Below are 24,807 nucleotides of genomic sequence, written 5' to 3'. Positions count from 1 at the left end.
CGTGTCCATCACGGGCCTGCAGGTGCGTGGGCCCCGGAAGCGTCTGTGCCGCTGAGGGGCTGGAGGTGACTCTAGGAGAGGCTGCCGTTGTGCTGGTGGGGCCAGCGAGCTGACCAAGCGGTCACCAGGGTGGGCGAACGGGGTGCGGCCTGGGGACATGGGGGCCGGGCGCCCAGGGGCCGCATAGCAGCTCTGGGTGAGGAGGGCCCGCCCTCCATCTCTAACCTCGGTCCTGCTCCCTGGCCTTCGGTCTCGCAGTCCCTCCCGCCCAGTCTGGCAAGATGGCTCCATGCCTCCAAGGGCCTCCTGTGTCCACCCCACAGAAGCACCCCTCGCCTTTGCTCCTCAGGAGGGTAGGGAAGGAGGGACCATAATGAGGCCTGGTGGAGATGGGGCTGAGGGTACTTTGGGTTTATAACAGAATTGAATCAGCTGACAGAAACAGCCCCCACTCCCAGCAGTGGCTAACGCACTAGGATTTATTTCTTTATCTGAGAAGTGTCTGTTAATTTCAGATGCCCATTTTTTGATTGGATCATTAAATTTGGGGAGGTCTGATTTTTAAAAGTTCTTTATATAGTCCAGATATTAGTCCTTTGAGAAATAGCTGATATTTTATTTTTAGTACCAGGGATCAAACTCAGGACCTTACTTTTGCCAGGCAGGTGCTGTGCCACTGAGCTATGTCTCCAGCCACCCTCACCCTTTCTGGTACTGGGGATTGACTCAGGACCTTGTGCTTAACAGGCAGGTGCTGTTCTGCTGAGTTACATCCATGGCCCAGTAGGGTTTATTAATCATGCAAATTATATCTGAGCTAGGCATTATAGTTTGTTTATTTATTTATTTGGTGCTGGGGTTCGAACTTGGGACCTTGCACTTTCAAGGCAGGTGATGGAAAATCCCCTACTGAGCTAGGCATTTTGGGACCGAATTGATAGTTGTGTGATTTGGGGCTGCTGGGAGTCCAGCCTTCACAGCTCCATTCCAGGCAGGAAGAGGGAGCAGAGGAGAATAAAAGGCTAAGGTAGTCTGCTTTCCTGGAAGTTCGACCCCACAGCTTCAGCCTGCCTCCCACTGCCAGAACCCAGCCACAGAGCCACCCCCCTGTGAGGCTGGAGATGAGGTGGAGATGGGACATTGCCTCCTGGAGTTGTAAGGAAGAGTGTTTGGTGGGTGATTAGGTGACTGGTGAGGTCAGGCCTTGGAGGCTGGGCTGTGGCAAGCAGTGGGGTTGAAGTGGACCCTCAGAAGCTGAAGTCAGCAGCATGGTGTGTGGGTTGTGGGCTCAGAGACAGCCGCCCGGGCCCGTCTTTCTGTGTGATGTCTGACCTGTCGAAGGGACCAAACCAGGGACAGTGCTGAGTGAGGAAAGGAGGTTGGGAAATGGTTTTGTGTGGTACCATTTACACCCAAGCCCCACCCTGGGAACAGTGCGTGTCCTGCCGGGGCCTCACAGGCAGGGCCAACATCCGCACCTGCTGCGGCCGAGGACCTGCACCAGGGCGGGGGAAGGGCACGTCTGATTGGTTTTCTGTTGTGTCTCCTTCCCCGTTTGTCCTCTTAGATCACTAAGCACTTTCCCCTTAACTATGGGAGTGCAGGTGAAGTTTTCAAAAACCTGCGTATTTCATGTGTATGAACATCTGTTGTATTATCTGACTGCCTCTGTGACAGCTTGACAGCTAAGATAAAGGGGACATTTCCCACGCAGTCCCTGCTTCTTCTTCCTCCCTCTTTCCAGGAGCTGCTGGGCTTTTGTTTTGTTTCGTTTTTGAGATAGGGTCTCTATGTAATCAGGCTGGCCTCGAGTCACAGCGATCCTCCTGCCTCAGCCTCCTGAGTGCTGGGATTACAGGTGTGCACCACGACACCAACGATGTTTTTTTTTAATCGTGATAGATTAGTTTGTAAGTTCTAGACTCTTCCTAAGTGGGGTCACTTAGTATGTGGTCCTTTTTTAGTGTAGTTTTTTTCATGGCATCCTGATTATGTGTTTATCCGTGTTGTATTTGTGCATTCAGCCAGCCTCAGGTTGAAAATATCCAGAAAGACAAAATTGCGTCTGGGCAGACTTTTGTTTTCCCGTGATTATTCCGTGAATAATACGATGTTGCCGCTACTTACATAGCATCTACACTGTATTAAATGCCTAGCAACGAGGAGATGACTTAAGCATAAGGGAGGCTGTGCAGAAGTTGTGTACAGATGCTGTGGTACTTCAGGAAGGGACTGCAGCAGGTTTTGGTGTCACAGGGACCCTGGAACCCATCCCTATGGACTCCAAGGGACATGGGACAGTCCAGGGTCTTCTCAATGCTGAGTGGACTCTGTGGTGGGCATGCGCCACCATCTGTATACACATCTGATGATGGACATGCTGGCCGTCTCTAATTTTTTCTTATTTCTTTTTGTGGGGGCTACCAGGGATCGAACTCGGGTCCTTCCTTTTGCAAGGCAGATGGTGGCACCACGGAGCTAAATCCCTGGCCCTTCTTTTGTTTTCTGAGACAGGGTCTTGTTATGTCCTGGCCTGGAACTTACTGTGTAACCCAGGCTAGTCTGGAACTTGAGGTGATCCTCCTGCCTCAGCCTCCTGAGTACCGGGCTCACCCACACTTGGCTGTTTTTTCCTGTTACACACAGCACTGTCATGGGTGTTTGTGCACAGGTCTCTGTAAACATGCGTTTGTTTCTTGTGGATCGATTCCCAGGAGCAGAATGGCTGAGTTGTATGGGAGGGGCAGGCAGGAGCTGGCAATGTTTCTGATGAGGGACGCACTTGCACTGGGCCAGCCCCCAGTGTGGGGCACATTTCAGTCTTCAGATTTGAGCAGAGGACTTGAATGTCCACTTGCTTGGTGACGAGGCCTTGTCATGTGGTCGCTGACCACTTGTTTGTCTCCTCTGGAGAGATTTCCGTTCAGATCTCGCGCCAGTGTCTAAGTGGGGTGTTGGGTTTCCTGTTTCTGAGCTGTAAGGGCTCTATGTTTGGCTTTGCTTTTCTTCCCTTTCCTTCTTGGTCTTTCTTTCTTCTTTTCTTCCTTCCCTTTTCTCTCTCTTCTTTCCTTTCTGTGGTGCTGAGGACAGCACCTGTGGCCTGGCGCTGTGAGGTGAACACTTTGCCTCATGGTTTTGAATGGTATTTTGAGGAGCAAAAGCCACCAGTGTATCATTTGTCTCCTTTTTTTCTGGTACCGGGGATCGAACTCAGGTCCTTACATTTGTGAGGCAGGCGCTGGAACCCCTGAGCTAAATCCCTTGCCCCTCAGTTGTCTCCTTTTATGGTGTGTTCTTTTTGTGTATTTTCTACCCCAAACTTGTACACGTTCTTCTTTCATTGCCTTACATTTTTACAGAGCAATGTAGTCTTTCTTTCCCCCTTCAGAACTGGGGATTGAATGCTGTGCCTCTACACTAGCTGAGCTATGTCCCCAGTCCTTATTTTATTTTGTGTTATTTATTTTTTGGTATGGGAATCGAACTCAGGACCTTACGCTTGTGAGGTAGGAGATGGAACCACTGAGCTAAATCCCCAGCCCTGTTATGTTATGTTATTTATTTATTTTGAGACAAAGTCTTACTATGTTGCTAAACTGCCCAGGCTGGGCTTGACCTTGAGACCTTCCTGCTTCAGCCTCCCAGGGCCTTGGGATTATAGGCATGCACCACAATGCTCAGCTAAATTTTACTTCTGGATAGTGAAAATGACATTTTAAAAATTGTTAATCAATACATATTGTATGATTTTTTTCTCCTTTTGTGCTGGAGCACAAATCCAGGGCACCATGCTCACCAAGTGCGTTGCCCACAACCCCACGGCAGCCCAGCCCTGTGACAAAGTCCGAACAGAAGCAAGGGCTGCCTGGTAGCAGTTGGTTGCCCTGGAGGGGGTACTGGCTGGGAGGCGGGAGGGTTCTCCTTCGGGACTGAGGTCCTGGAGACCCTTGTGTGTTTAGTTTCCAAGAGATCTCAGCTGACCTTAGAACTCACGTCCTTGATCTCTGCTTCCTTCCCAGGACTGCGTGCAGCTCAATCAGTACACGCTGAAGGATGAGATTGGGAAGGTGAGCACTGCCCGGCCGGCCTGTGGGGAGTGGAGCTGCACAGGACCGGACAGGTTTTCTGTACCCCCCCATTTTGAGACAGGGTCTCACTGTGTAGTTCAGGCTGGCCTTGACCAGGGTGCAATCCTCCTGCCTCAGCCTTCCAAGTGCTGGAATGATAGGCGTGCACCACCACACCCAGTTTAGGTTTTGTTATTAATCTAGTTTTTTTTTTACAAATAATTTTATTTCCTTTGTAAATATAAATAAAATTCAAAATTATTTTAAACATAAAAGCTACAACTATAAAACTTCTAGAATAAATCTGAGGAGGGAAGAAAGCTCCACAACATTGGTACTAGTAATAATTTCTGGATTGATGCCAAAAGTGCAAGGAACAAAAGCAGAATAAACATCTGAGAAATACTTAAATGTTTCTTGAAGTGTAAAGGAAACAATCAACTAAATGAAAATGTAGCCCATAGAATAAAAGGAAAAATTATACATACACATATATATTATATAAAGAATAACCCCATACAGTGATAAGCAGTTAATAATGAAGGTATATGTGAAACTCTCAAACTCCATCAACAAAAAATAAATTACCTAATGAAAATATGAACAAAAGATTTGTGTACTATTACAGTTTACTCACACCAGAGAAACTTCGGTATTTACACGTGTGACTTACTTATTTCACTTAGGAGTATATCCTTTGTATCTTAAAATTAAATGTGTTTCTGTAAAAGCTAGGAAACTTCCAGAGAGAAACCCGTATTGCCAGTGATAGTCACCATCACAGCGGTGGGTTTTTCCCCTCTAAACTATTCTCATACCTGTTTCTTTCAAAGGCATGGGCAGTTCTATTGCAGAGGTCAGAAACTCAGATGCTGATCGGAAGAGTGGCTGGGGGTGGTGGCACAGGCCTGTAATCCCAGTACTCGGGTGGCTGAGGCGGGAGGGTTACTGTGAGTTTGAGGCCCAAGATAGGAAAGGAGTTAGCAGTGTAAGCAGGTGAGGTAGGGGAGAAGGCAGGCTAGAAAGATGGTGCCAGGAGGCATGAGGTGGGAGAAGCCAGGTCTCTGTGAACTACGTTTTGGGAAATGAGGTCTCCCTATGTCCAGATCATCTGATTTTTTATTAAAGAAGCTAGAAATATGAATTTTTATGTCAGATCCTTCTCTTTAAATGTCGGCAAGTAATTTGAGCTGTGTGGAAACCCATGCAGCAGACAGAGTTAGGGGCTGTGCTCCTGGGTGTCCGGGCTTGGCAAAACCTCGCTGGGGCTCCCGTCCAGCTTCTGCAGCGTCTCCCTCCCCTCCAGGGCTCCTACGGTGTGGTCAAACTGGCCTACAACGAGAGCGACAACACCTACTACGTGAGTGTCCCTCACCCTGCTTGTCCCCTGTCCCGGTGACCGGGAGCTCCCTTCCAGCCTCGGTTCACCCTGAGGCCAAAGGAGGGAAGCCCAGTGCTGCACCAGCTGTAGTCAGCCAGGTGCAGGTTCAAACCTGGGCTCTTCCACGTTCCCGGGGTGTGGCCTTGGGCAAGTGAGGTGTCCCTACCATGTGATGTGTACACCAGCCGGGCCATCACTCCAGCCCACTCGCCAAAGGCTCCTGGCGCTCCGGCGGGGTTGCTGATCGAGCTAGGCAGCCTTGGGGTAGGGATGCTCTCCCCTGCCCCGCCCGCTTTAATGGGACCCGGTTCTCTTCCTGTACAGGCCATGAAGGTGCTGTCTAAGAAGAAGCTGATCCGGCAGGCTGGCTTCCCCCGTGAGTGCGGGCTGGGGTGGCGCCCCCCTGTGGCCGGGCGGTCCTCCTGCTGAGATGCTATATTCAGTTTCTTTTAAGAGTATTCACTGCCCTGAAGTGGGGCACACCGATAATCCCGGCACTGGGGAGGCTGAGGCAGGATCTCTGTGAGTTTCAAGCCAGCCAGCCAGGACTACATAGTAAGTTCAAGGCCAGCCTGAACTACACAACAAGACACTGTCTCAAAAAATAAATAAATAAATAAATAAATAAATAAAAGAATGGGGATTACTTCTGCTGCCTGCTTCACAAGTGCAAGGTCCTGAGTTTGATCCGTGGTACCAAAAAAAAAAAAGAAAAAAAGTATCAGGTTAAAAGTTTTAAGAGAGAAAAGTTTTAATAGAGAAAAATAGTTTGGTAGTTCCTCAAAAAGCTAAACGTGGACTGGGGATTTAGCTCAGTAGTGCATGTCTGCCTCAGAAGTGCAAGGTCCTGAGTTTGATCCCCGGTATCCCCGCTCCCTCTCACACACACACACACACACACACACACACACACACGCTAAAGGAGGAGTCGCAAGCAGTTCCACTCCTGGGTCTAGACCCAAGAGAATGGATGGTACAATGTAGGATGGAAAACTGCAATGAATGTTGAGGTTAAAAAGATGTCAGAGTAAAAGATGCATTGCCATTAATCCCTCTCAAAATACTCCTCCTTGCTTTTTAACTTAGCGGTGACAGAATTTATTTGAACAAGTGAAAGTGAAGAGCGAGGCACTGGCCCTACAGTGCGAACCCGCTCATCCCGCCACCCTCCGGCCTCCGCAGGCTCAGGAGTCCTCTCTCCTGAGTGGCATCCGTTGCACTGCCACAGTTGCCTCCGTGCCCCGAACACATTCCAGTAGCTGGCTGTCATGATCACTTTGATTTTGGGAAGAGCCAGCTGTCGCACAGTACCACATCTGGTGAATAAGGGGGGTGGGGATTTTTCTGCTGGACACCACTTGGCAGCAGCACTCACTGCATTTTTTATCGCATTTCGTAAAGACAAGAGAGAGGATTTCTAGAACTGCTTCAGAAAGCAGGAAGAATGATGGGATAAGTGGGTTCGAAGTGAGGAGCGTACCTCTGTTTAATCCCTCACTTTGAGGGGTATTAATGGCAATGTATCTTATACTGTAATTAAAATTTGTTTAATATTCACCATGTATTTTGGTCACCTCTTATATATGTCCACACAAAACCTAGAACATGAATGTTCGTAGCAGCTCTGTGCGCAATGAGCAGAAAGTAGAAACAACCTGACATGCCCATCAGCAGATGAATGAGTATCCACTGGACTATTTTGTTACCCACCGACCCACTGGACTATTTCTCATCTGTGAAAAGGAGGTGAGGATAGATCGGCAGGTGGGCACAGCGGAGGCTGCCCCAACATAAACTCCCTGCAAGCAGTGTCAGGCAAAGTATTGGCTTGGGTCAAAAGAAGAAATTATTAGAGAAAGCATAAGCCCCCTCCTTATAGTAGAACCCTGGTTTATCCTGCTTGTTGGAACACTGAGCAGCACGTTGCTATTAATTGATTCACCAGTTTTTTTCTTTTTTTTGACGTGGGATTGAACCCATGGCCTTCTCACAAAGTTATATCCCCAGTGCTCTTTTTATATTTTTAAATTTTGAGACAGAATCTTGCTAAGTTGACCAGGCTAGGATTGAATTTGCAATCCTCTGGCCTCAATTTCCCTAGAGTGCTGGGGTTACCAACATCGATAACTGTACTCCACCACTGCCCACTACAGACCTGCTTTTCACCTTGGACTGGGATACGGCAGGGAGCGAGGGACTGAACAGGAAGGCTAAGAAGGGGGCAGTGGAAGAACCGTGAAGACAGGGCTGGCCAGGGCCCCAAGGGCACCATCCCCCAGCCTGCCGTACCTTCGCCTTTGTGTCCCACCTGCTGCCTCTGCAGAGATGCCTAGTTGCCCTGACCCAGGTCCTTCCTGTCTCTTCCAGGTCGCCCCCCACCCCGGGGCACCCGTCCATCCCTGGGTGGCTGCGTCCAGCCCCGGGGCCCCATTGAGCAGGTGTACCAGGAAATTGCCATCCTCAAGAAGCTGGACCACCCCAATGTGGTGAAGCTGGTGGAGGTGAGCCAGGCGACCAGCACTGGTCACAGGGTCTGCGGGGTCCCAACAGGGTCTGCTAGGGCTATGTTATCGTCACCCTGCACTGGACTGCTCTCTGTTCATTTCATGGGTGCGTTCCCACGTACACATAGGGAAGCTGAGGCCGAGGGCCCCTGAGGCTTGCCCTTCGCCCTTTCTGATTCTAGGTAGCTGTGGGGCGAAAGTAGCCTCACAGGTTGTGTAAACAAATGGACAGGGCTGTGTCCCGATGAAGCTTTATTTACAGAAACACGCGGAAGGCTGGGTTTGGCCTCCCACTGCAATTTGCCATCCTCTGCTCTGGTTCAGGAGCTCTTACACTTTTGGTCTCGAGACCCCTTTGTGTACATAAAAAGTACTGAAGGGGCCGGGGATTTAGTTGTTACGGAAGGAATTGGCACGTGACACACAGAGAGGCAGCAGAATGGAAGTAAAATACCAAATTTACATATTGACAAGGGTCGATGCACATAAGCCGTGCCTGGATCGACGGACACACTGGGTTACAAGTCCTCCTTTCACAGGGTTCCACAGCCTTGACTTCATTTGGGTGGTTGCATCTCATTCTCGCAGTTCACGTCATGGTCACAAGATAGTTAACTTTAACCCAGGTGAACAGTTCTTTGCAGTTGGGGAGTTTACCTTAAGATTCCTCTAGCTATCTTTTCTAGTGCACAGGAAGGGGGTGTTCAAGGCCAGGGATGAGGCCAGGTGTCCCATTTCATGGTCAGTGCCTCCAGTGTCTGTTAATTTTGAACTAAACAAAGCAGATTGCTGTTAGAGACAGAAGTCATTTTACATTTTTCTCACATTTTGTAGGTTTTTAGATTATTTACAAAACTTCTCTGTATCATACTTAGTGGTTCCGCCACCTGCCTCAAAAGTGCCAGGTCCCGAGTTCGATCCCTGGTACCAAAACAAAATTATTGAAGAACTCAAAGTGTTCTTCTTTATGTGGGTTATATTTATTCATATGTACCACATTAGAATATATACTGAGAAATGTAAAAATTATTAATGAAGTTGGGCATGGTGGCAGATGCCTATAATCCCAGCATTTGGGAGGCTGAGGCAGGAGGATTGCTGTGAGTTTGATCCCAGCCTGGCTACATAGTGATTCAAGGCCAGTCTAAACAACATAGTGAGACCCTGTCTCAAAAAACCAAAAACCAACCAAACAAATAAAACATAGAATAAAATTAAAATATGCTGGACGTGGTGGAACACACCTGTAATCCCAGCACTCAGGAGGCCGAGGAAGGATCACTGTGAGTTTGAGACCAGCCTGGACCTCATAGTGAGTTCCATGTCAGTCTGAACTACATAGTGAGACCCTGTCTCAAAAAACAAAAAACAAACAAAAAGAATAAAATGAAAACAGTTTCACTTAGTGGACTTCCTGGGGCCCCTGGAAGGCCCCGGTCCCACTTGCGGCGCATCTGCTGAGGCAGTGACTAAGCAGTGTGTAGGTGCTGGGCCCTCAGCTCGTGGGAGCATGGAGGCGGTGCAGCAGGGTCCTAGGGGGACGTGAGCTTTGATGTGACCCTGGGTGCCCCCTGGTTGGAGATGACAGGGAAGGGCCTTGCAGGGGAGGGAACAGCAGGTGGCAAGGGCCCAGCCGTTCCCAGGGGTGAGGATGCCTGCTTGGATAGATGGGAGCCTAGGGTTGGCAGGGTAGGGCCTGGGCTCCTGGTAGCTGCCCTGCATCCCTTCCTGGAGCCGCTGGGTGTCTGGGATTTCTCCTGTGCCTTCTATCTTGAGCCGGAAGAGGACTAAAAGGAGCTACCCTCCATGAGCGCTGCGGGTGCCATGGGCACACAGGCACAGCCTCCTGCTTCCTCTCTGCTCACAGCTGTCCTCTCTCCTCTCTGCTCCTTCCTGGCTGCTGTGGGCGGTGGTGCTGACAGGTCCTGGATGACCCCAATGAAGACCATCTGTACATGGGTAAGAGAGCCTTTCCGTCCTGCCAGAGCCTGGCACACCCCACTGACCGCAGCTCCCCTTTTCCGTCCAGCTGGCCCTGCAGTGAGCCTCACAGAGGGCCCTGCCCCTGGGTGGAGGCAGGAGGTGGGAGGGAGTTCTCTCCTACCTGTGCCTTTGCCTCTCTTCTGACTCGCACCTACTGTAGGCCTAGTGCTGTGCTAGGGACTGAGGATGTGTGAAGAATGGGAAAGAGGAGACCCCTGCTCTTAGGAAATTGCCACCTTTATTAGGAATGTCAGTCAACAACTAAACCAGAGAATTTGAGACGCTTTTCCAAGATTACACAGGGGACCATTTAGCACCGAATGTGAAGAACACAGCCCTGGCACATCTGGGGAAGGGTGTTCCAGACTGAGGGAAGAGCAGTGCAAAGGCTCTGAGGCCAGCTAGATCGTCCTATGTTTGAGAAACACATGGCTGGAGCTGAGTACAGCAGGGAGATGGGTGGAGGGGAGGCCACAATGGGTATTAGGAGCCCTGTGAACTGCCAAAGGATCTGGGCACTGCACATGGAGATAGACTCAGGTGTGTCCTTAGAGACCTCATTTTAACACCGCAGAGGTCATGAGACAGTGCTGCCAGCTGTGGGCATTGGAAGTAGACAGAGGGAGGGAGGGACCAACAGGTCCTGGGACCACGTCCTGGGATGGGCGACACCCAGCACTGGGGGAAGCTTTCCAGCCTGGGCTCAGCTCCCTGTGGTCACTGCCAGGCAGTGGCTCCACGATGCTGTTGTTGCTGAGGACACTTTCACTTTGCCTTTTTGTTTGTCCTCTCCAAGTTCTTCCTATGAGAATATTAGGTCTGCAGAAACTGACAGGATAGTGCAATGGACGCCACCAGACAACTGCCTAATCTTGGTGGCTGACTTTTGTTTTCATCCTTGTAGCTGCTGTCCACCTACTTCTTGGTTTTGCTAAACCCTTTGAAATTAAAAGAGCAGCTATCTGGACACTTCAGCCTTCTAAGTCCTTCAGCCTGCATCCCGTAATAAGGACATTCTCCTACATGAGCCCAATGCCATTATCACACTAAAAAAAATTACTGCCAATTCCTTAAGAGCCTAATATAGTCCACATCTGAATTTTATAATTTTTTAGTTTTCTTTTAGTTTTTTTTTGTTGTTGTTGTTTGTTTGTTTTTTTGAGACAAGGTCTCACTATGTAGTTGAGACTGACCTGGAACTCACTGTGTAGCCATTCTCCTACATGAGCCCAATGCCATTATCACACTAAAAAAAATTACTGCCAATTCCTTAAGAGCCTAATATAGTCCACATCTGAATTTTATAATTTTTTAGTTTTCTTTTAGTTTTTTTTTGTTGTTGTTGTTTGTTTGTTTTTTTGAGACAAGGTCTCACTATGTAGTTGAGACTGACCTGGAACTCACTGTGTAGCCCAGGTTGGTCTCGAACTCTCAGAGCTACGCCCAGCAAATTTAGATTTTTTGGTTTTGTGAATCCAAACATAGTTAAGACTGGCCTTGAACTCAGTAGTAGCCCAGGCTGCCCTCAGACTTACAGCGATCCTCCTGCCTCAGCCTTCCAATTACTGGGATTACAGACATGCACCACCCATGCCTGGCTAGCTGCATTACTTTAAATACTTAGGAGAAGGACTGAGAATGCAGCTCAATGACAGAGTGCTTGTCTACCATTTGCAAGGCCTTTGGTTTAATCCCCACCACTACAAAATTAATTAAATAATTGATTAATCACATTAAACAAAAACTAGGAAATTCTAACCAAATCATGAGAGATTTCTGACAATGTGAACAGCACACTATCTCAGTATTTCTCAGATGTGGAACTGCTGTCACCCTAAGTATATGAGACAATTTGGAGGGTGATAGAAAACAATTTGGAAATTTTTGTTTGTATTTAACATTGTATAGGAAAAACTACAACCAGTAACTAAATAATTTCATGTCTGTTATCGCCTAGGACAGTGTTAAAATATTAGAAACTGAAGTGAGGTGTGGTGGTTCATACTTGTAATTCTGGCTACTTGGGAAGCTGAGGCAGGATGATCAATGTTGAAGTCCAGCCTGGGCAGAGTTTCAAGAGACACTTGGTCTCAAAAAAAATTTTTTTTTTGTCAGTACCAGGAATGGAACCCAGGACCTTGTGCTTGTCAAGCAGGATGAGCTACATCCCCAGCCTCAGAAATTTTTACAAAGTGTGGGGGACGTAGATCAGTGGTAAAACACTTCGCCTTGTATGTGAGGCCCTAGGTTTAATCCCCACTAAAAGAAAAAAGATTAGAAGTTGAGTTGATTTAAAGAAAGTAATAATTTACCTGGTTTCCATGGTATATAAATATAGCCAGGCTGTAAACATGATGGACAAATGATTGAAGATTGAAGAAATAGAACAGGAATCGTGTTGGCCCAGCATGGCAGCCCAGCACAATTTTCTCAGACTCAACTCCGAATGGCCCCAGGCCGTCTCTGTGCAGGCTGCTTGTTTGAGTGTTCAGCAGTCTTGTAGCCTCTCAGCCTCAGGCCCACTCTTACACCACATCTACTGAGCACCATCCTTAGGGACATTACCTGGGGCTCTCTGAGAAAGTCACCTTGAGTGGAGTCTGAGCCAAGGAGTGCCAGGGTGGGCAGATGGAGAGCATGTGGCTTCTCGGGGGATGTCTCACTGAGGTGACGCTTTGGCAGGATGGGGGACCAGGTGGCAGAGGGCATTTTACAGTTGTACAATTTGGCTTTGACTTGGAGTCAGATGGGTGCCTTCAGAGATTTTGGACTGAGGAATGTCCTTAAACATCTCGGAAGAATTTCCTGAGCTATTGGAGCCATGCAGCTTCCTGGCCCATAATTTCTGGGGTAGCCATTTTGGGGAAGGAACTGGTAAATGACATACAGAGACACAAGAGTGGGTAAAACAAACGAACAAACAAAATGTTTACTTTGCCAGCAAAGGGTCAACCTGCCCTAAGGGCTGTGCTAAGTGACCAACCCTGGGCTGGGTTACAATGTACCTTTTATAGGAGTTTTACAATCATGACCTCATTTTGGGAAGTTACATAAGACATTCCAGTTCCCATCACAAATCGTGGTCACAAGACAGTTCAATTTTAACCCAAATGTAGCATTCTCTTTTAGGACGTTTCTTTAGGATGTTTATCTTTAGCTATTCTAGCCTAAAAGAATGGGGTCAGGGTTAGGAAAGCAGGACTGGTGAGAAAGTTTTAGGGTTTAGGGTGTGGCAACTGTTATCTCAGTTTGGACATCTGGTTTCCCTCTGGGGATGTGGCTAAGTGCCTCTGGCATCTGTTAATCTCACAACATTTTAAACTGGTGTTATGTGCCTTTAAGCTTTAATGGTTAAACCTCTCATGTTTTTGTCCTAAGAAACAAGCAAGGCAAAGCAAATTACAGAAGTGAAAGGCAGTGATTATTTTTCATTTTCTAGCCACAGCCGGTGTGTGGTGACAAACAGGCAAGGTAGCAGACATCAGGAAGGGTCTTAAACCACAGGCCTGACTCTCACAGGGAAGAAAAGTACAATTCTATTTCTAGAATATTCAGCTGGTGTTGTGGATGCCTGTAATCCCAGCTCTCTGGGAGGCTGAGGCAGGAGGATTGCAAGTTCCAGCTCAGCCTGGGCAACTTAAAAACTTAATGAGACCCTGATGCAAAAAAAAAAAAAGAAAGAGAAAAAAATAAAACAAATGAGGTGGATATGTAGCTCAGTGGCAGAAAAACAGTTCCCACCCACACTAGACCCCAAGAGTAGCTAAGCTGGCTGAAGCTTCCCCAGGGCAGCAGGCTGTTGGTGCCTGTCAGCAGGGAGGGAGGTGCAGGAATCCATGCAGCTTGTAGGTCTGAAAAGGCCAGAGATCTAACCCCAGCTTGAGGCAGCCACAGCTTTGCCCTCACTCGGGGACATGGTGCTGAGGAGCTGGGGGACAGGGGACCCAGTTTAGCCCCAGCTGCATCCCTGCAACTCATAGCACAGGTGGGAGATGAGTTGGCCCCACCTGCTGCTTTTCTCTGGGTCTCATTGTCCCTGCTTGCAGGGCCTTGGCCATTCTGAATCCTAGAAGTCCAGCTGGTCTGAGATCTCCAAACCTTTGTCCCCTGGTAGGAACTTAGCACAGAGGGCCCGAACAGCTCTGCCTCCCCAGCCGTTTCTCGTTTCTGGGCTGCTTGACTTCTTCAGGCAGCTGAGAGACAGGGAGAATGGGAGGAGATGGCTTTGTGGTTTCCTGGTGTAACCGTTTCCCCTCTCTCCCTGCAGTGTTTGAACTGGTCAACCAGGGGTAAGTGTGACGCCAGCTGAGAGGGGGTGAGATGGGCTCTGCGGGGAGAGGGCAGGGCCTGGGGGCCGGCGTGCAGCTCACCGCGCTTCCCCTTGTAGGCCTGTGATGGAAGTGCCCACCCTCAAGCCGCTCTCTGAGGACCAGGCCCGCTTCTATTTCCAGGATCTGATCAAAGGCATCGAGTACCGTAAGTGGGCCTCGTTAGCTGCGGGGCTGGGGGCAAGCCAGGGAAGTGGAACCGGAGGGGCAGCCCAGGCCGTGCCTTGGCCAACAGAAGAGAAATGAGAAGCAGGGAAAGTGGGACCCGGGCAGGTACCACGAGAGCCTCCACTTGCTAGGGATCCCGTGAACCCCTCTCTGACAGGGAGAGCATCTCTCACCAGGGCCAAGGTCTGCTGGGGCACAGTGGTTCTCAGTGGCGGTGTCGTGGGGAACCTGACTTGTCCCTGCCTGTCGAGCAGGATCCAGGAGGAGTTTCACTGGGGTGAACGTGAAACACTTTGCACAGGGTTTAGGCCCTGGTGGACTGGGTTCTCCACAATGTGAGCCACTGTTCCCAGTGCATCATCTTCGTCACCATTATCCCTGAAACACAGCTGGGGCTTCCAGGCCACAGCATTGGTCCCTGCCATCGCTGACACCAGCCAGGCATGGGCAGCCATGCACCGATTGCGTTTTGGGGCCACGCCCCCCGTCCACCTACCCTCAGTACTGCTGGTTTGGTGGACAAGATGAGTGCTGGCTGTTGGTAAATGAGACTGTGTCTGAGAGCTGGGAGCCAGGAGACACTCAGTAAAGACTTCCAGCCGGGGATTTGGCTCAGTGGTTCTGCCGCCTGCCTTGTAAGCACAAGGGCCTGAGTTCGAGCTCTGGTATCAAAAATAAATAAATAAAGACTTCCATGTGCTGGCACTTGGACTTAGCTGTAACAGGCAAATTTCTGCAGCCAGTCAGTGTTTGGGGAATGGGGAAACTCCTGGAAGACACTTTCCCCTCACCTTTTTTGTTTTGGTACTGGGGATCGAACTCAGGACCTTGCGCTTGCACGGCAGGGGTGGTGCCACTGAGCTACATCTTGGCCCTTTGCTCACCTTTTAGAGTGTGCAGTGCCCAGCAGGCATGGGAGGGGAAGCTTGAGAAGGGGCCAGGGTGCCTTGCTGTGTCTGGGCCATGTGGCTCCACGAGGACCCTCATGGCTTTTTCCTGCCTTGTCTTTTCTGCTGGTGTCTGCCCCACCCCAGTACACTACCAGAAGATCATCCACCGAGACATCAAGCCCTCCAACCTGCTGGTGGGAGACGATGGCCATATCAAGATTGCTGACTTTGGTGTCAGCAATGAGTTCAAGGGCAGTGATGCTCTCCTGTCCAACACCGTGGGCACGCCCGCCTTCATGGCGCCCGAGTCACTCTCGGAGACCCGCAAGATCTTCTCTGGGAAGGTGGGTTTGGACCTGTTGAGCTGCTGGTTTCTGCCTGTGTTTGCAAAAACTAAACTCAAACAGACTTAAACAGAAAATCCACTGGGTCTAATAGCTGGGGAGTGGGTACATTTGCCTTCAGGTACGGCCAGATACAGGGACCTGCCTCCCCCATTGTCCATCCCCCCATCTTTCAGCTGTTTACTGATTTGGTTTCCTTAGTAGCCATTCACCAGCACATTCTGCCAGTGTAAAGACAACCCCAGTAAGCATGAGCAACCCCCTTTCTGAATAGCAAAAGCAAAAACCCTAGGGCTGGCTGTGATTGGTCTAGTGTGGGTCATGTGCCCATCCTGGGACTAGTCACTATGTCTGGGGAAAGTGGGGCTCTCATTGGCCAGGCCTGGATCACATGCCCACCAAGGCATCTGGGGACAGGAGCAGCCCCGCCCAGACTGCATGGCTTGGGGGTCAAGAAGAGGTGGTCCCAGAGGAAGGCTGGAGATGCCCTTCCCTGCCCCTGCCTGTTATGCTAAGCTCTCTTTCTCCTGCAGGCCTTGGATGTGTGGGCCATGGGTGTGACACTGTACTGCTTTGTCTTTGGCCAGGTAAGAGGGTGGGGTGTCCTGACTCCTAGGTGACCCCCTGGGTTAATGCTGACAGTACTTACTCATTTGAAAGTTCCACATTTTATTGTACTTTCTTTGTAAATGTCCATATCTGTATATAATATTCTTATTTGAGAAAAGGTCTGGTGAATTAGAAAGAGTGGCAGAGACTCTGGAGTTCATAGATAGTGAGTTAAGAGCAAGGGCAATGAATGTGCCATGTCTCCCCATTCCGTGCCCCAGACAGACATCACTAATCAATAACAGCTCAATACTGCCTGATGTCCATCAGTGTTCCTCAGGGATAGAAGTGTAATGGCAATTAAAGTCCATTTGGTGCTATTGATTTAGGGTGTACTGTTCTGTTATTTTGTTGTGGTTATTTTGCTGTCATTGTTTCAACATTGTTTATGGGTGCCTGTCTGTCTTGTCTGCCTCTCTCTCAGTACTGGAGATTGAGCCCAGGGATTCTTGAGCTACACTCCAGCCCTTTTTATTTTTTTAATTTGGGGACACTGTCTCACTAAATTGCCCAGACTGGCCTCAAACTTGTGATCTCCCCGAGTAGATGGGTTGTAGGCATTTGCTACTCTGCCTGGCTAGGGCCTTCCTTTTTTTTTTTTTTTTTTTTTTTTTTTTTTTTTAAAAAAAAAAGACAGGGTCTCACTATGTAGTTGAGACTGACCTGGAACTCACTATGTAGCCCAGGCTGGTCTTGAACTCACAGTGATCCTCCTGTCTCAGCCTCTGGAGTGCTGGGATTATAGGCGTGCGCCACCATGCCCGTCTCCCTTACTTTTTAATATATTGCAGAGTAAGTCGCCAACATCTTTACTCTTCCAAGGGCTTCAGAATGCAGTCATTAGCTAGAATTCAGGATTTATCTGTGGTCTTTTTTTTTTCTTTTGGGGTTAAATTTGCCTACACTGAGATGTGCAGCTATTAAGAGTTGTTTTCCTAGCTGGGTGTGGTGGCACACTGTAATCCTAGCACTCAAGAGGCTGAGGCAGGAGGATCGCTGTGAGTTGGGGACCAGCCTGGGCTACATAGTGAGTTCCAGGTCAGTCTCAACTACATAGTGAGACCCTGTCTCAAAAAACAAACAAAAAAAATTGTTTTCCTTCTGAACCCTGTCCAGTGATTACCCTTGCTGGTCATTGTCCTCAGACAGGAGGCTCAGATGAGCTCCTTTTCTCCAGCTCACACAGTCCAGGTCCTCCTGGTCAGGCCTGTGGGCTGTGAACGCATTGAGTCGACTTGTTACCCAGCGAGTGGTGCAAAGTGTAGGCAGGCTCCGGAATTCACCCCAGCGAGGTGTAAATCCTGCTGTCCTTTCCAGGAGCCATTGCTTCCGAACAGATTTCTTCTCTTCAGCAAGATGAGGATAACACTGACAGTTTTCCTTTTGGGTGCTGGGGTGGATGTGCTGTACCACTGACCCGCCCACCGCACACCCTTTACTTGCTCTTCTAAGGCTTCTGAGAGGACACTCGGATAGTTCAAGCCGTCATTAATCAGATGTTGACTGGCCCCTCCTTTGAGTTAGGAATATTTCTAGACACTAGGGAGCCCACAGAGAGCAAGACAGAAACAAATCCCTGCCCTCCTGGAGTGGATGTGCCAGTGGAGGAGTTGAACAATCAGCAGATAGACAAGGACAGTAGTGCTTTTGGGGAGATCTCTGTCCACAGAGGTGCTGCAGCCATTGCTGGCATGGGCAGTGACATGGGGCGGGGATGGGGACTTTCCATGTGGCTGTGGGAAGACTTCCCCGAGGGAGCTTTGGTCAGACAGCTGCCTGGCCAGAGAACCAGCCTTCATGCTTCAGTGGGAGGATCGTTCCTGGGGAGGGGCTGAGGGTGACACGTTGGTCACAGAAAGCCTCTGTGTGGCACGTGGGCCAGGCCTGCCGAGCCCTCACCGTCACTGCCCCAGTTGCGAGGCCTAGCGTGGTGATCTCAATGTTTTCATTGCTTCCTGGCAGGTGGGTGGAGAAGGGTATTTGCTTTTCTGTAAGTATTGGCTTACTTCCAGTGTTGTTGTTGGGAGGGGTTCTATCCCTTCTAGAACCTTCTTTGTCTGCTGGAACTTAGGGGGATGGGACCTGCTCCCTGACCAGATGGAGCCAGGGTAGTCCCCGTCTGTGCCATAGCTCATGTGCAACACAGGTGGCCTGTGACACGGCAAGAGGCCATGCTCTTCTCTTCCACTCTTGTCTTCCCAGTGCCCATTCATGGACGAGCGGATCATGTGTCTGCACAGTAAGATCAAGAGTCAGGCCCTGGAATTCCCCGAACAGTGAGTACTGCCTGCCCATGCTGTCGCCTCCCTCTCTGACTGCGGCAGTCCTGGCATCCTGTCTCCTCCTCATGCTGTGTCTCCTACCTCCAGGCCTGACATAGCAGAGGATGTGAAGGACCTGATCACCCGTATGCTGGATAAGAACCCCGAGTCGAGGATTGTGGTCCCGGATATCAAGGTACTGTCGGCCACAGCGGCTGAGCCCTGAGGTCTGCCTGTGTCCTGTGCCTGGGATTGTTTGGCTCCACCTTGCTGTGGCCCAGCCCCGCCCTGGCCTACAGCTCAACACCATGATGCCACTGCCCTCCGTGTCCTGGGGCTGACGAGGGGTGGGGAGGAGGACTTGGGGTTGCATCTCATCCACCCTCAGTGGCAGTGCTCAACAGCGGGTCCTTCCCTCGGCCCCGTGGTCAGAGATGCAGCCCTACGGGGACTGCAGTGAGTTGTGCACAAGCAGAGCATTTCCACCTCCCCAGCCTGGGGGGCGCTGCCCTGTTGCAGGAAGCAGTTTTTGGAGAGAATCCTATCCCCCGCGCCACACGCACATGCCTGGCCCCTTGAAAAATCTTGAGATGTGCTTGGGGAGTCCTGAAAGGCCACACATGGGGACATAGACCCAGGGAAGGGAGTAGGGCACAGGTGCTGGCCGGGTCTTCTGATTGTGTCTTTCCTGCTGGTCTCACTGTGCTCCCGCCTGAAACGAGAATGTCGCCTCCTCTGAGCCAAGCCCCCTGCATGTCAGGAGAGCTGCATACGGCTGATGGGTGCCCCTTGGGCAGCCGGGCAAGACTGATGCCAAATTCTGGTCACTCCTGCCAAGACCTGGGTCAACAGAACTGGCCCGCGCCACCTCAGCCCTGCTACTCCTCCTGTCCTGTCTGGCTTTCCACACTTCCCTCCTGCACTCCTGCATGCTGGCCCCTGCTGGTCCCTCCTGCACTCCTGCACGCCTGCCCCCAGCGCTGCTGCACGCTCCTCACCCCTCCTGTCATTTGTTGAAGCTGCACCCCTGGGTCACGAGGCACGGGGCCGAACCACTGCCATCGGAGGACGAGAACTGCACACTGGTCGAGGTGACCGAAGAGGAGGTCGAGAATTCGGTCAAACACATCCCCAGCCTGGCGACCGTGGTAAGGCGATGACAGAGCAGGGACCGAGAGCCTGAGGCAGCCCCAGTGAGGACAGGGCGGGGACACAGGAGGATGGACTCCTGGGAAGCACATGGGGGCCCAAGAGTCAGGAGATGGCCAGGGCTTTCCCTCACCCTAGCCCCTGGCCCTGGGCTTTGGTCCTGGATCAGGCCTGCTGGCCCTACGGCTGCTGTGTTTCCTTAGAGAAAGGCTGCCCCCTGAAAGGACCATGCTGCCCTCCTGGGATCCTTGCTTTCTGAGCAGGTCCAGGGAGAGGATCCAGGAGGAAGACCAGGCAGGAGGTGGGGATGACCGAACTGAGGTTCTGAGGCCAGGATCTTCGTCCCCAAGCAGATGGCACTGTCAGGTCTGCCTGGGGCAGTCACCGGGGCTGGGCAGGGGCTCCCACATGACACCAGGCAGAAAGTTTTCCTAACCCCTGAGGGTGAGCGATACCCGCTTGGCACCCAGGAAGAAGGAACCAGAATGTGGAGAATTAGGCCTGACCTTGGAGCCTGTAGGATTCACCCACAGGGTGTCTGGCTCCAGGAGGGAGCTGGGAGCACAGGGATCAGGGTCTCTAGGTGGCTGCCCGCCACAGCCACCTTGAAGGCCTGAGTTGCATTTGGCCAGTGACAGCCACAGCAAGAAGGCAGGTGGTACAAGGCTCCGGGGGACCCAGGAGAGCCTGCAAAGGCAGTGGCCAGCCTGGAGGGGTCCTGGGGAGCCCAGATGCTGGCCCTTCTCTTCCGCTTTGTGCTGCTTCCTCCTGCTTCGCACACTGTTATCTCTTCCAAAACCTGAGCCCCAGGGCGGGCACCGGTCCAGGCCTTGTCCTCCCCCACGGGCCTCTGTGTGACCCCCACCATGATAGACGCCCACCTCCAGTCACTCCAGCTTAATGCCCTCCCTCTGCAGATTCTTGGGGAAGGGAGTGGCATGTGTCATTCGGAAACACTAGAGCACAGTGGGGTCCCTGGCAGATTTGTGCTCGGGATGGCTTCAAGGGATAAGGCCCTGTGCACTGGGGTGTGGCAGGGCGCCAGCTGGCCTGGAGGTGACAGTATGGGCGTTGTCCTGCAGTGGGAGGGAGCTGGGCCAGCAGAAGCTCCCAGAAAGCCAAGACTGCTGAGGCAGGCGAGGCCAGGCAGGGAGATGCAGCACAGATTTCAATCTTGAGCCAGAGTGGAGAAGTTTCTGCAGGGTTTTCCTACAGTGTGGCCCAGGCAAAAAGGGGCAGTGCGTGCTGGGCTGCAGTCCCCATCAGGTATGACAAGTCCTGCCCCTGGGTGGGTTTGATGGGTTTGTCTGCAGCAAATGCTTGCAGAGGCCCATCCTGTAGGGAAAGGGTCTCCTGCGAGCCAGTATGACTTCCATGAGATAGGAAAGTAGGAAACAGAAAACACAGACAGAGGCTGGAGGCAGTAAAGACAAGGACTCCCAGGACATCCAGTGTTTATTCATTACAGGTGTGGGAAGGGGAAGCTGGGCAGGCCTCGGGACACCTGCTGATAACAAGCATCAGGACTAGAGAATGAGGGCACAAGCACATCTCCGCTGAGGAGAGCAAACGGTTCGTTCAGAGGGGAGGAATTAGCTGGAGTCAGTTGACCTTGGCTGGGAGTGAACTCAGCCAAGCTCTGATACTTCCAGTGTAACAGCGCCGTTATGGAGGGGCGGGAAGCCTGGGCCAATGTAGCCTGCTCATGCTGAACAGAGGGGTCTGCTGCACATCCCGTCCCAGGCTCAAGGGTACAGAGAGGGCCAGGGCCGGCTCCTGGGAACTCCCGGCTGTGTGAGAAAGAGGGGCCAGAGAGGAGTGGGACCAAATATTTTTCTCACCTCCAGGAAACCCTTATCCGGTGTGGTGGTCCATGCCTGTGATCCCAGCTACACAGGAGGCTGAAGCAGGAGGATTGCATGTTTGGGCTACTTAGTGACTTAGTGAGACCCATCTCAGAATAAAACAGAAAAATGGGCTGTGGTTGTAGCTCAGTGCAACAACAGGGTTTATGCTCCAGACCCCCCCACACACACGAAAAGAAAAGAACAAAAAGAAGAAAGGAGAGGAAGAAACTAAAAACTGTCTCTGAACTCATGAGTGATCACTTCCCCTTCCTTTTTACTCTACCTTCTATCTCTACAGATTTCCTGTTCTGAACACTTCACACCCATAGAATCACAGAACTGTGTGGCCTTTGGGTCTGACCTCTTCACTTAGTGAAATGTTTTTAAGGTTTATCATGTTGTAGCCTGTGTGTAGCATCCGTTCCTTTTTGTGACTAAGTAACATTCATATGGATAGGTCTCATTTTCTCTGCTCTTCAGTTAGTGGACATTTGGGTGTTTCCACCTTTTGGAGAATCAGTGCTTTTTATGTATTTTGTTTGTTACTTGTTTTTGCGGTACCGGGAACTGAACTCAGGACTTTGTGTTTGTGAGGCAGATGCGGCACCACTGAGCTAAAACCCGGGCCTGAATCAGTGCCTTTTAAATGCTTGTTTTTCTTCTTATCAGTAAACCCTTAAAGAGTCAGAAGCTCAGGCGGTTCCTGAAACCACTCGAGGAGGCAGTGTGCTCTGGTCAAAGGCAGGGTGCAGGCCTGAGCCTGACCTCTCAGTGACGCCCCCTTCCTCTGACTCTTCCTTCACAGAACACAGCATTTCTGGGGGTGGTTGTTTCCTCCCTTGCTCTGGAATTTTCCAGGACTCCCCGGCTGGCGACAGGCTGAGTCCCAGGGTCCTGTGGGTGAGGGGATCAGACTGGGTTTCAGGAAGGGTGAGTGACAGGTTGCGGGGGCAGAGGCAGACGCTGAGCAGTGGCTGTTGGGTGGAGGTGAGTACCTGTCTCCAGGGGCCTCTCAGACAGGCCAGGCCAGCCAGGTAGGGGGAGAAGCAGCAGGCACGGGAAGTTTCCGCTCCAGCCAGTGGGCAAGGCCAGGCCTCGGTGCCGCTCAGACTTGGAACCGTCTAGAAGCCCCGGGCCTCGGACCCTTATCCCACACCAGCCTGTGCACTGCCTGTGCTCAGAACCCTGGGATGTTTCCCAACCTCCACTGAAATGTAGTTGAGGAATCTGGGGGAATGTAAAACATCTCAGCAAACAGTCTGGTGGCTCCTCAGAATGTTTAAATAGTAATCATGAGGTCCAGAAATTCTCCTAGTGTACACCCAAGAGGAATGAAATCATTTTGTGTAGAAAATGTGTTCCCATAACAATCCAAGTGTGAATACGTTTGTAGCAGCAGCAGCAGCAGCAGCAGCAGCAGCATCTTTCAAAAAGCAGAAAGAAGCAAATGTCTGCCAACGGATGATGGCTAAGCACTGTGGTCCAGCCACGTGGAGGAATATTACTGGGCCATGAACACGAATGGAGTGCTGCCACAGAGTACCCCGTGGACGAATCTTGGAAATACAGTGGGAGGTGAAAGGAGCCAGCATGAAAGACCACATGTTGTAGGGTTCCATTTATAGGAAATGTCCAGAGTAGGTAAATCTGTGAATAGAAAGATTATTGTTTGCAGGGCATAGAGAAGGGAATGGCTGCTAACAAGTACAGTCTTCTTTCAGGGAAATGTAAAATGTCCTAAATTAGCTAACGGTGACTGTAGTACGAAGCAGTTGTATATGGCTGGCCCTCCCTACCCAGTGTTTCACCTCTTCATCCAGCCGACTACAGATGGAAAACACTTGGCAAAAAGAAAGCTGCATCTCTGCAGGGTGTGTGGCACCACAGTCCGCTGGGGGTCTGAAGGCCACAGGAGGTGGCAGGCGAGCACTGAGCTGTTTTAGGTCAGGACTTGTGCCCCGTCCTGCAAAAGGGGGAATTTACAGGATGTGAATGGTATCTTATTTTTTATTCTATTTATTTATTTTTTGGTACCCGGGGATTGAACTTGGGACCTTGCGTTTACAGGGCAGGTGGCAGAACCACGGAGCCAAATCCCCAGCCCTGGTATCTGTCTTTAAAGCAACCCCCACAACGAAGCAGCTTTGTTCCTTGGTGGGTGGACTGGTAGCCGGCAGCTCTCGCTGAAAGGAGGGCCTGGCCTTGAAGACAGGTGGGTGGATGGCCCGGGTGTGCCACCTAGGAATGGCTCACGGCGGACAGCTGGTGGCAGAGGTAGCTGGGGACATGCAGGCTGGCTGTCCTGGGGCACAGCCCATGGAGGTCGTTGGGTGGCTGGGCCTCATGACAGGCCTTGAATGTCAGGCCGGGGAGTCTGTGCTTGAACTTGGCATCTGGGAGCAGGGGCATTCGGCAGGCCCGGGGACTCAGCCAATCTCCTGGACAAAGGCCACTGCCCCCACACTTTCCCATCAGGCCCTGCCTGCTCTGTGCCCCGGGGGAGAAGGAAGACAGGGTCCCCAGGTGGCCAAGCAGTCACCCGCCACCTCCTCTGTCCCTCAGATCCTGGTGAAGACCATGATCCGGAAGCGCTCCTTCGGGAACCCTTTCGAGGGCAGCCGGCGGGAGGAGCGCTCGCAGTCGGCCCCCGGGAACCTGCTCAGGTGAGCGTCCTCTACCTTCCTGTGGAGCTGGAGCTGCAGCTGCCGCTGCTACCACTGCTGCTGCTGCCGGTGCCCCAGACCCGCCCGGCACCTGGGAGGGGGAAGCAGTCACGGGGGCTCGCCTCACCCTGTACCTTGCGCTGGTGGGTGACCTCTCACCTGGCTCGGGGGACCAGGCCTCCTGCGGCCGGAAGCTGCGGTGCTCTGGGCCTTCCAGACCCTGGGGAGCACTGTCCTAGCAGAGGCCTGCGAATGCCTGCCGCCCGGCCCTGAGGCAAAGTTGGGGTCTGCTGGCCTCAGGAGGGGTGGGCACCCCACACATCCCAAGGTTCCTTTCTCACTTCCCTTTTCCCTTCCTCTGGCAATTCCAGCAAAAAACCACCCAGGGAGTGGGAGCCCCTGTCTGAGCCCAAGGTAACGCCTGCCTGCCTGTGCCGTAGCCTCTGCGGGGGCCGGGGGCGGGCACTGTCTGAATTTCTACATCTTTCATCTCCAACCCCTGAAGCTGTGAACTATTTGAGAGCAGGGATAGACACTTGTCTATAACCCCAATAGAACCTGAGATAAAGCCATGTTCAGGAGAGCAGAAGTGGTCATCGAGTTCATCTGAACT

At 51.3% G+C, this 24,807-nt stretch overlaps 1 protein-coding gene across 1 annotated transcript in view; it reads left to right on the top strand.

Moving 5' to 3' along the window:
- Position 1: 1 nt before the first annotated feature.
- Positions 2–24,807, top strand: part of Camkk2 (calcium/calmodulin dependent protein kinase kinase 2) — a gene marked incomplete at its 5' end in the record, with an annotated part of 31,829 nt that continues 7,023 nt past the window's right edge. The window contains 15 exons of the mRNA XM_033762678.1: positions 2–22; positions 4,020–4,067; positions 5,374–5,427; positions 5,773–5,824; positions 7,816–7,949; positions 9,875–9,911; positions 14,203–14,224; positions 14,323–14,411; positions 15,466–15,665; positions 16,199–16,252; positions 18,477–18,550; positions 18,644–18,731; positions 19,555–19,683; positions 24,094–24,194; positions 24,566–24,608. Of these exons, the coding sequence (XP_033618569.1) occupies positions 2–22; positions 4,020–4,067; positions 5,374–5,427; positions 5,773–5,824; positions 7,816–7,949; positions 9,875–9,911; positions 14,203–14,224; positions 14,323–14,411; positions 15,466–15,665; positions 16,199–16,252; positions 18,477–18,550; positions 18,644–18,731; positions 19,555–19,683; positions 24,094–24,194; positions 24,566–24,608 (1,146 nt within the window). The remainder of the gene's footprint in view (positions 23–4,019; positions 4,068–5,373; positions 5,428–5,772; positions 5,825–7,815; positions 7,950–9,874; positions 9,912–14,202; positions 14,225–14,322; positions 14,412–15,465; positions 15,666–16,198; positions 16,253–18,476; positions 18,551–18,643; positions 18,732–19,554; positions 19,684–24,093; positions 24,195–24,565; positions 24,609–24,807) is intronic.

This window comes from Fukomys damarensis, unplaced genomic scaffold (assembly GCF_012274545.1).
Source record: "Fukomys damarensis isolate Sample0158 unplaced genomic scaffold, DMR_v1.0_HiC HiC_scaffold_12, whole genome shotgun sequence".
Taxonomy (NCBI): Eukaryota; Metazoa; Chordata; class Mammalia; order Rodentia; family Bathyergidae; genus Fukomys; species Fukomys damarensis.
Note: the sequence above shows the minus strand (reverse complement) of the source record. Positions and strands in the feature narration are given on the sequence as shown.